This window comes from Bison bison, unplaced genomic scaffold, assembly GCF_000754665.1.
Source record: "Bison bison bison isolate TAMUID 2011002044 unplaced genomic scaffold, Bison_UMD1.0 scf7180017864029, whole genome shotgun sequence".
Lineage (NCBI taxonomy): Eukaryota > Metazoa > Chordata > Mammalia > Artiodactyla > Bovidae > Bison > Bison bison.
The window spans coordinates 2,200,230-2,211,235 of record NW_011494601.1 but is presented as its reverse complement, the minus strand read 5'-3'; the positions used below and the strand labels follow the sequence as shown (position 1 = coordinate 2,211,235).

The window sequence follows — 11,006 nt, the reverse complement described above, 5'->3', positions numbered from 1 at the left end:
TCTGTCCAGAAAGCCCCTTCCCTCCCACTACCTCAGCCTGTTTGGCAATGCTCGGTCTTTTGCACAGGTCTCTTGGGCTTTCTTCCAGGTCTCTGCAACTCCCATGATTCTTTTCCATGCTCTAAACATTACAGTTTCTCTCTGAGAGAAGAAAGAAGCCCAACACTGGGAGTGACCCACCTCCTGCACCCTGATCTCACTTAGCTCCTGAGTCCCTTTCTGATGGTAACCAGAAGCTCTATTGAACATCGGCTTTCCTCCTCTGAAGCCAGCTTCCCCCTGATGGCACCCGTCTCAACGTCCTCTCTACCAAGAGGCCCCTGTCCCAAGTCCTCTTAGGAGGTCTGGGCAGGACTCTAGGTGTACCAGGAAGTTTCCTAGTGGAGCCCTGGAATGACAAATCCTGGAAAATAAGCAGTCATGCACCTTTCTGTGCTCAGGACAGACCTTACCAAGCATTATCCCTCTGGCTTTCTTTTCAGATAGCACTGCAGACTCCAGTACTAGCCTGTCCAGAGCAGCAAGTGAGAGGAAACAAGCCAGCATTGTAAGAGGTAAAGCAACCGACTTACTGGTATAAAAAGGGATAAAGAGGCCCAGAGAGGGAAGGGTCCCACTCGAGGGCCCTCAGTGAGTGCTTCCTGGTGTGACAATGGCCTCAGTGAGGCATTCTACATCCTGGCCACAGTGCCCTTGGCAGGGATGACAAGCCCAAAAAGGGATGACACAGACCATCTGAGAGTAGGTTCATGCTGCTGGCAGACCAGGTCAGAGGCCCAGCTGTCCACACATGTCCTCCCTGGCCAGACCTTATCCTAACTTTCCCTAAACTGCTTTTGGAGCTTGGTACTCTTGGCCCCAGAGGATGGGAGAGAAGATGGGGGAAGGGCTTCTCCTGACCTCCAGGAGCTGGGCCAGCCCTAAGCCTCGTCCTTGGACCAAGAGCAGCCCTCTCTCTTTTCCTCTGCCTAGGACATGCTTCTCCTCCCTCTCTCCATGCTGCTCCTGCTCACACAGCCCTGGAGATCCCTGGGAGCAGAAATGACAACCTTTTCTCAGAAAATACTGGCCAATGCCTGTACCCTGGTTATGTGTAGCCCCCTGGAGAGTGGCTTGCCTGGTCATGATGGACAAGATGGGAGAGAATGTCCCCATGGAGAGAAGGGGGATCCAGGTAGAGCTGGGACCATGGGCTTTCCCTGATGGGAAGGGGTGGGCACTGGAATTGTAACCAACCCCAAAACTCTGAATCTTCTGCTGTGCAAACCTTGAGGATGGTCTTCCCAAGAGGGGAGGGTTCCCCCAGATCTTCAGTCCGTCTAAAGCATGGCTTTACTGGTTGGCAAAGACTGGCTTGCCCAAGTCCCCATTTCCATAACCACCTGTCCTGATTCCTCCTCTAGGATCTTCTGACCCTAACAACCCCAAGAATGTACAAACAATCAGCGAGTGGCTGGTATTTGGAGTCCCCTGCTCCAGAACTCATTAGGCTTACCAAGTGGTGCTAGTGGTAAAAACCTGACTCCCAAAGAAGGAGGTGTAAGAGATGCAGTTTCAATCCCTGGGTCAGAAAGATGCCCTGGAGGAGGGCATAGCAACCCTCTCCTGTATTCTTGCTTGGAGAATCCCGCAGACAGAGGAGCCTGGTGGGCTTTGGGCCACTGGGTTGCACACAACTGAAGTGACTTAGTACACTCATGTGGGAGACATAGGAGATGTGGGTTTTATCCCATGGTTGGGACAACCCCTCAATAGAAAATGGCAACTCACTCTGTTATTGCCTGGAGAATATCATGGACAGAGGAATCTGTCAGGAATCCACAAAGAGTCAGATGTGACTGAGTACACACACTCCAAAACTTAACTTAACATTCGTATTATATGTTGCCTCTGCAGAATTTTAAATATTTTTGAACTGATGACAGTGTTGTAAGTTTCACTTTAATCATCTGTAGATGAGAATAATATCAACCACACAGTGACAAAGAATTGAGCCAAGGCTTCATTTTTTTGGTGGGTCTTCAAGATAAAGCTTTATCCTTCTGCTGTCCCAACCAGCTGAATTCTCCTGAGGTTTCCAAATGTATTGATTATTAAAGGAATTTTCTGGAAACACTGTCCCACAGGAGAAGATCTGGTTTTTACTGGCAAGAAGTGAGAATTTGATGAACCAGTGACAAGGACGAGGGGACCATAATGGCCCTTGGCCAGGGTGATGGGGGATCAACTGAGGTCTTTTAACTTTCTGGAGTTTGTGTTTTGATTGGAGAGGAAAGAAATGAACAACATTAAAGCTGAAAAGAACACATAACATCCCCAGGATTTGTAGGGTAAGAGACAAGTATCTTATCTGTCTGTCTTTTAGAGAGAAAGTGGCTCCCAACATGAATTGGCTGGGGCTAGAGAAGGCCTCTAGAAGGCCTCCCCTCAGAGGAGGGGTGGTATTTAAGATGCCAGCTCTCTCTAGCTCCCCGAGGGGCCCTAAATTGAAAAATATCCCTTCTTCTACCTCCCTGCTCTCATGGCCACCATGGTTTATGCACAAGGATGGGCAACCTCGAATGCTCCCTTCTAAGGAGTGACTTGCTTCCAAGGTACCTGCTGCCCTCCCCAGCCAAGGTGGAGCCCAAGAGAGGCTCAGCCAGGGACCAGGTGTCTCTGCCTGAGCACAGTGCACCAGGGGGTCTGGGATGTGGGGCCCATCCTCTGGGCTCCCATTGATTACCTAGCGAGAATTGGAGCTAAGAGCAGGACCCAATGTCCCGCACAGAGGCTCTCAACACCCATCAAATACCCCAGTCTCCCTCCACCTGCACATTCTTGGCCCAGGCAAGCCTGGCCCTTCTTACCCTGGGGGAGTGGTTTCCAGATCTGAAATGTCACCTCTCCTCTCCAGGTCTCTGAATCCTCTTCAGCCTTGAAGTCCTGTTTCCTATGAGTACGTGTGTGTCCAGGGGTTGGGTGGGGGTGCTGGGATGGGACGAGGGACATCTCATAAGCTGTTTTCTTCACTCATTACCTCATAGTTTAAACTTCAGTGACAAATTCCTTGCAGACCAGGACCTGGTGCTGACATTTACTTCCTGCTCAGTGCTAGGCAGAAAGCCATGTTCCACAGAGAGATTCTCAGTGAACTGAGAAATGAAATAATGAGGAAATGAACAAATAAGTGAATGAACAAGTTAATAGTAACTGACAGATTTCTTTTGTTGTCTTTTTGCACGTGAATGCTGACTCACAACAGTCAAAAGATGGAAACAACCCAAGTGTCTATCAGCATTTATCCGCAGTGAATGAATAAAGAAAATGTATTGTATTCATACTATAGAACATTTCTCAGCCACAGCCCAGAACGAAGTACTGAGATGTGCTACAAATTGGATGAGATTCAAGAATGTCACTCCTAGTTTAAAGAGGCAGACGCAAAGGGTCATATATTGTATGTATTTATATAACATATCCAGAATAGATAACAGAGACAGGCAGCTGCATAGAGGTAGCCAGGGCTGAGGAGGAGGCAGGGAGGGAGTATGGGTATTAGGTTTTCTTTGGGATTAATGAAATAGTCTTGAACTAAAGAGTAGTGGTAGTTGTACAATTATGTCAATGTTCTAAATGCCACTGATTTGTATACTTTAAATGATTAATTACAGGTAATTCCTGGAGGTCCAGTGGTTAGGATTCAGTGTTCTCACTGCCAGGCTTCAGGTTCAATCCCTGATTGGGGAACTGAGATACTGCAAGTACATCACAGTAAAAAAAAAAAAGTTATTTTTATATTATGTTAATTTCATCTCAGTGAAAAAGGAATAACCAAATTCACATAATTGAGTTTATAATTCTGGAATAAATAGGCATTTCTCTCTTTAGTCTTTGAATACAAATCTCTTATAATTTCAGACTTAGGCAGCCTTCTTAAGGTAATGTGATGTTTTTAAATGTTTGGTTATTTTTCCAAAGCAAATTAGTATGTGGTCACTAAATACAAAAAGATGAAAATTTAAATTGCCTGATTTGTGCCCCTTAGAAAGAACTGTTAACACTTGTCTATGCTCTTCTTGTGGTTTTTTCAATGTGTGTTTCATGTGCACATGCCTGACACATGTGTGGACATGTTGAAGAAACCAAATCATATTAAATAGTGTTTATAACTTACTTTTATCACTTAATAATGCACAACAATGTCATCTATCTTCCATAAATTTAAAAGCATGTTACATAGTTTTTTTGTCTTCTTTATATTAAATAGAATTGATCTATAATATATTAGAATCAGATGTACATCATAACGAATTCATATTTGCATATATTGTGAAATGATGTCACAATAAGTCATCAACACACATAGTTACGATTTGTGTGTGATGAGAACTTTTAAGATCTGCTTGCTCTGCAATGTTCAAGCATGCAACTCAGGATTACTAACTATACTAATTTCGCTGTACATTGTATTCCTGGGACCCAATTGTTTTTTAACTGGACCCTTGTACTTTTTGAAGATTTCTGTCCATTGTGCCGACTTCTCAACCCCACCTCTAGCAACCACAAATCTGTTCTCTGTATTGTGAGTAAGTTGTTTTTGTTCGTCTGTTTTCTTAGATTTCACATGTAAGTGAGATCGTATGGTACCGCCCTTCCCTGTGACTTATTCCACTAAGCATAGTGCCTTCAAGGTTCACCAGTGTTGCTACAAATAGCAAGATTTCATTCCCTTTTATGGCTGAATAATGTTCCATTGTATATGCACCCTGCATTTTCTACATCCATTCCTCCATCCACAGATACTTGGGCTCTAGGCTACATCCATGTCTGGGCTACCATAAATGACGCTGCAATTAACTTGTGGGTACATATATCTTTTCAGGTTAGTGTTTTCATTTTCTTTAGTTAAATGCTCAGAAGGGGAATTGATGGATTATACAGTGGCTCTAGTTTAACTTTCTGAGAAACCTCCATGCTGTCTCCATAGTGGCTGTTCCATTTGCATCCCTACTGCACAAAGCTTTCCTTTTCTCTACTTCTGCAGCACTTCCTATTTGCTGTCTGATAATAGCCATTCTGAGAGGTGTGAGGTGACAGCTCGTTGTGCTTTTGATGTCTATTTCTCTGGTGGTAAGTGTCAGGTGTCATTTCTGCCATAAACTTTGGTTCTGGGAAGGGGGGAGGGCAGGGAGTCCATGGTCCAGGGTAAAAGCTGACAGACTTAACTGCCATAAATACCGTGGCCTTGGGGCAGGGGCAGGTGCATTGTATGCAAAGCCAGGTGAGTCTTGGTTTGAATCTGCCTCCAATTCAGCAAGCCTGTTTCTTCACTTGTAAAATGGAGATGTAGACACGCATTTCCTACGTCACCACTGGACCAGTCACCTGGAGAGGGAGTGTCTACACCCTACATAACCCTGAAGGAATGCAAGGGCCCTGACCCTGCAGGCAGGTGGCTCCTCCAGGGCCAGGATCAGCTTTATGTCCCTCTCTTCTATGTCACAGGTTCACCAGGACCTGCAGGACCAGCAGGAAGGCCTGGATGGGTTGGCCCTATTGGGCCGAAAGGAGACAATGGCTTTGTTGGAGAACCTGGACCAAAGGGAGACACTGGGCCACGTGGTGAGCAGCTGGGCATGGAATGCAGGTGTTTGCAGATGGTGTGCTGCCGCTAGGCCATGGCAATAGGCGTACACAGATTCTACCCCAGGAAGAGGAAGGTCATTCTCAAGGTGGCACAGGGTTATCTCAGGGAAGACTGGAGCTCCTGGGGAGGGCGGAGAGTGAGGGCAACATCTTTAGGAGGAGGCTGCCTGTCTGACTTCTATTACAGCCCCATCTTTTATGCACTCATACTTCCAAGGAGATTCAGTGTCACTGACTGGGCTGGTCCTTTTTCCCAGGGCCTCCAGGTATGCCTGGACCAGCTGGAAGAGAGGGCCCCTCAGGGAAGCAGGGGAGCATGGGACCTCCAGGCACACCAGGCCCCAAAGGAGAGACTGGGCCCAAAGGTAGGTGGGTGGTATGTGGTGGGTGAGGGAGGGAGAAGGGAGGGGTGACGTTGGCAGGCCTGGTGGGGACCAGGGTACGTGCACAGTGCCTGGAAAGCCTGGAACCTCTGTGCCTGGTAGGCCTGGCTGGGCCTCTCCCCCATATTCTCACACTGAGTGAATTTCCTAGAGGAGACCAAGCAGTCAGGAGCAGTCTCCCAGGTCGCTCTTTTACCCAGAGCTGTGGGTGACAAGCTGCACTGCTGAAGAAATAGTACCCGCTGAGTGTACTCTCAGCCATGTTTCTCCAATGTGTTCCTTCCTCAGGAGGAGTGGGTGCCCCAGGCATACAGGGCTTCCCAGGCCCCACGGGTGTCAAAGGAGAGAAAGGTGCCCCCGGGGAGACTGGAGCCCCTGGACGTGCTGGGGTGACAGGTGAGCAATGGACGTGGGGCTGGGCTCATATTCCCCTGTGCCCACCACCGCCAGCCACCAGGTCAGAGCAGGGAGAGAACCAGTGTTGGGTTTTGGGAACTGTCTGTCTCCATGGAGAGGGTGGTGTGAGCAGCAGGGACTGTCTGTATTCAGGGAAGGCTGGTTGTTAGGTTATGGGACAGTCAGTGTATAGAGAGGATGCAAGAAGAGATTCCAGGCACAGAGGGACGTTTGTATGTGGGAGGGTGTACTCCTGGGGATATGACAGTCCATGTGTGGAGGTTGAGGGGGGCACAAAAATGCTAACATATATGTTCAGCACTCACCCATTTCTACTTCTCTTATCCAGGGCCTGCTGGAGCCATAGGTCCGCAGGGCCCTTCAGGTGCCAGGGGTCCCCCAGGACTGAAGGGGGACAGAGGTGATCCTGGAGAAAGAGGAGCAAAGGGGGAGAGTGGGCTTGCAGGTAAGGAAGCCTTGGGAGCCCCATTAGGGTGTGGGGCAGGGAGGAGGCCTTATTCAGCTCAGCTCTCCTCTCAGATAACCCATTTACAGGTGGGGGTCAAGCAGGTAAAGCTGACAGGGTGTATGGTGAGGTGGACTCTGGTCTTAGCCTCTGTGACTTGCTGGAGGACAACCTGAGCAGATTTTCTATCTGATCTTTATGACAAGCCAACCTCCCTCTCCAGTTCATCAGATAACCTTGAACATCAAATAACTCAATGGACGGGAAATACTCAAGCTATGTGTATTCCTCTCCTACAACCTTACGACCCCCTGCAATGCAAAAGAAAGTGCTATCAGATTCCTAGAATTTGGAATTAAAATAACATCTGGTTCACTGTCAGTGAGGCACAGGGACCTGTTCAGGGGATATTGTTCCGAAGAGAACCGCAGGAAATCCCATGGATGCAGAAGCCAGCTAGGTCAGCAGAGGTAGGCTTCCTAGGCCTCTGTTCCACCTCCTTACCCCACCCCCAACTGGCATCTCCACCTGGACTCTCTTCCCTTGAGGCCTGGGCTCTGAGCGACTCCAGGCTGTTCTGGATCTGTCTTCAATTGGCCTCTCTCTCTCTTGCAGAGGTCAATGCTCTCAAGCAGCGGGTGACAATCTTAGATGGACATCTGCGACGCTTCCAAAATGCCTTCAGTCAGTATAAGAAAGGTGAGTTCCTGGACCTGACCCTAGCCAGGCCCTGAGTGAGGGCCTCAGACTTAGTCTAGGCTTGGCTTGTAGTTTGCTGGGCTGGCTCTATTTTGGACTTGCTGGGACCATGACTGGGACTGGACCTAGGCCTGGGGCAGGAGCGGGTCTAAGGACAAGTTTGGGACAGAGCTGTTCCCCACGTGCTCCAGAAGCTCAAGTAGATGCACGGGACAAGGAGGAGGATGCGGTCCATGTCACCAGTTCAGCAGACCTTCACCACAGCCTACCCTGGGCAGGTTCCTAGGACAGACAAGGGGTCACCCAACCCAGGATGCATTTCTTCCCTCTGTGGGGCCATGTGTGCAAATGTCCAGAGAAGCAGCTGCACAGTCCATAGCAGCAGAGAATCCAGACATGGTCCTGAGAGTGAGGGTGGGATGATGCCTGTGGGGTTCAAGGCTGCTGGGGACCTGTCCTTGCTGTGTGGCCACCAAGTATCTTACCCTAAAGATGTCCCTGGGTCTGGAAGGAATAGGCTGCCTCCAGTCTCTGGCCAGTGCTAGACTCCCCCTGCACCTCTTGTGGAGTTAAAGCAGAGATTCTTCCCTAAGCCTGGATCCTAAGCAGGCAGAGGCCTCTTGGAGCACACACCTGAGTGCCTGTGCCTTTGGGATGCTCCATCAACTGCCCCTCCTGCGTCTCTGCTCTCCATGATGACAGTTTTGAATGCACATCACTTATCAAACCTCACTGATCTAAAAGAATTAGAGTTCTCTGAAGGAGCAGAGCATAAAGGGGCCTGACTGGGTGAGACACAGGGTTGGGTCCTAAGAACTCAAGCCAACTAAGTACTGAAGTAGTGGGATGAGAATTCTCAGCAGTTTATGTCTTCCTTCTTGCTCAATCATATTTACATGGCTGCCGTCTCTGGGGTTGCACAGAGTTAGACACGACTGAAGCTACTTAGCAGCAGCATCTACTTACTATCTCATCGCCTGGTAGCTCAGCTGGTAAAGAATCCGCCTACATTGCAGGAGACCTGGGTTTGATCTCTGGGTTGGGAATAGCCCCTGGAATGGAAATGGCAAACCACTCCGATATCCTAGCCTGGAAAATCTCATGGACAGAGGACCCTGGTGGGCTTCAGTCCATGGGGGTCAAAAAGAGTTGGGCACAACTTAAAAACTAACCCTTCATGCAGACTGATATAAACAAAGGTGAACTTGGGCATATGCTCTGGCCACCTGTGTGTACCTAAACACCATCACTCAGTCCACACCACCTACATACATGAACACACATGCAGACATAGGCACACCCATCCTGATGGACCTTGAGTCAGCCCATGTACCTTCAGATGGACACATGGATGTATTCAAGCATGCACACACATACCCACCCAGATGCATGGGACATAAACCAATCATGGCACACAAGCTTGCACTGACCTTGTCCAGGGCTGTCTTGGCGCTATCCTGACTACGTGTATAATCTGGTCTCCAATTGCTTGTTGAAGAAATCAGAGGAAAAGGGCAGTGGGTCAGGGTGTAGCCTGGGTTCAGAACCAGTCCAGTGAGCCCTCCTAGGATCCCAGAAGATTTCCATGCAGACCCTGGAAGTCAGAGCGGTGTGGATGGGATGGAATAAAAAGAGATACTTAACATGTCACATAGGGGCTGCTGTTTTGCAGTGTACCTTTTCCTTAGAAATATGAGATTAGACTCTGAAAAGAGAAGTGACTTTCCCTTGTCACCTGGGCTGTCATTGCCAGGGTAGGGCTGAACACATGACTTTCTGAAGCCCAGACAGGGCTCTCTCCAAAGCTGATCCCATCCTGCCCTCCCGCCCCCGCATAGAGCTCTCAGATGCCATCATCGCCTGCTCAGTGGTCCAGGGAGGCTGACTGGCCATAGGTTCACCTGCGAGCATATGGAAGCCAACACTGGACTACCCCCAGTGCAGAGGCCAGCACTTGGCTGCTCTCAGATGTACCCCTGTCCTCCCCTTTCTCCTCACCCCTTCACACAGCATAGAACCACTCAGACAACTCCACATGCCCAGTCATCATGCAACGGTGAGAGTGAGCCACCTGTTTGGTGTTTTCCACACTCTCAGGAACTGCCCTGGACTGTACAGTGTCATTTCCCTGCCAAAGTCCTTCCTATTTACACAGTAATTAAAATGCTGGATTCTCGTGAACAGCACGGGGAGGAACAGAAAGTGCATGTGGGAGCTTTAGTGTCACCTCCAACAGGGTCTGATCCTCATCTACATTTGAGAGTTGGGCGACTTTGGGCTTCTTGTGTAAGCACCTGAGTTCCAGGGTCCTCACCTCTTGCATGATGGATGCTTGGGAGCTAAGTGCCTTGCTTTTGTTCTATCTGGTGCCCTGGTACCCTCGTGGGAGCTGGGGACTCCAGTTGAAGCACAAGGTCTAGCTGCTGCACATCCCCAGCCTGACTCTCCTCTTCCCCTAGCGGTGCTCTTCCCTGATGGCCAGGCTGTCGGGGAGAAGATCTTCAAGACAGCAGGTGCTGTAAAGTCATATTCGGATGCAGACCAGCTCTGCAGAGAGGCTAAGGGACAGCTGGCCTCCCCACGCTCTTCAGCCGAGAACGAGGCCGTGACACAGATGGTCAGAGCCCAGGAAAAAAATGCTTACCTGAGCATGAATGACATCTCCACGGAGGGGAGGTTCACTTACCCCACTGGGGAAATACTGGTCTATTCCAACTGGGCCGATGGGGAGCCCAACAACAGTGATGAGGGACAACCAGAGAACTGTGTGGAAATCTTTCCTGATGGCAAGTGGAATGACGTACCCTGCAGTAAGCAACTCCTTGTGATCTGCGAGTTTTGAGCTCTCCCACCCACCCCAGGGAAGAGGCAGTGCCCAGAGCTGTGAGCTGCCAACATCCCAATAAAAAGGTGACCCTCTGCTGCTCAGGGCTTCCCCACTGAGCCACGGAATGAGGCCACCAGGCAGGCCTCCTATGGAACTCCTCCCTCAGAATAAAGTTTGAAACTGGCTTCACATCTGGAAGATTTCTCAAAAAAAAAAAAGGGGGGGGGGCAGCCTGTGACTCAGGGGCAAGGGCTAAACGGAGGTCTCCAAGATGCCCCTGTGCAAAATCCAGTGTCTCCTCAACAAGACAGGTGTCTAGCCCTCCACCTCTGCCAAACGTGGACTGCATTTGACCCCACTGGTCACTGCTACCTCCTTCCCTTTCCTCTCCTGCCTTCAATCTTTTCATCCTTCAGCCTCTTTCACTCGTATCTCCTCTCCTGGAGTCCCACAGAGAGGAACAGGTGCCTCAGCTCTGGCTCCATTCTCTCCTTGCATTCACTCTAGGCTTGGGCTCATTCTCTCCCATGGTTTCAAATTGTTTCTATTGATGCCTCCCCCAGGTAGAGCCCTGTTCAGACCTCTCCTCATATCCCAGACTCCTCTC

The 11,006-nt window shown here is 49.4% G+C and overlaps 1 protein-coding gene across 1 annotated transcript in view; it reads left to right on the top strand.

Moving 5' to 3' along the window:
- LOC104984449 (conglutinin) overlaps positions 1 to 10,584 on the top strand; it is an 11,002-nt gene extending 418 nt beyond the window's left edge. The window contains exons 2-9 of the mRNA XM_010834158.1: positions 483 to 554; positions 973 to 1,174; positions 5,488 to 5,604; positions 5,886 to 5,993; positions 6,300 to 6,407; positions 6,757 to 6,873; positions 7,489 to 7,572; positions 10,032 to 10,584. Of these exons, the coding sequence (XP_010832460.1) occupies positions 976 to 1,174; positions 5,488 to 5,604; positions 5,886 to 5,993; positions 6,300 to 6,407; positions 6,757 to 6,873; positions 7,489 to 7,572; positions 10,032 to 10,414 (1,116 nt within the window). The 5' untranslated portion in view covers positions 483 to 554; positions 973 to 975 and the 3' untranslated portion in view covers positions 10,415 to 10,584. The remainder of the gene's footprint in view (positions 1 to 482; positions 555 to 972; positions 1,175 to 5,487; positions 5,605 to 5,885; positions 5,994 to 6,299; positions 6,408 to 6,756; positions 6,874 to 7,488; positions 7,573 to 10,031) is intronic.
- Positions 10,585 to 11,006: the final 422 nt, after the last annotated feature.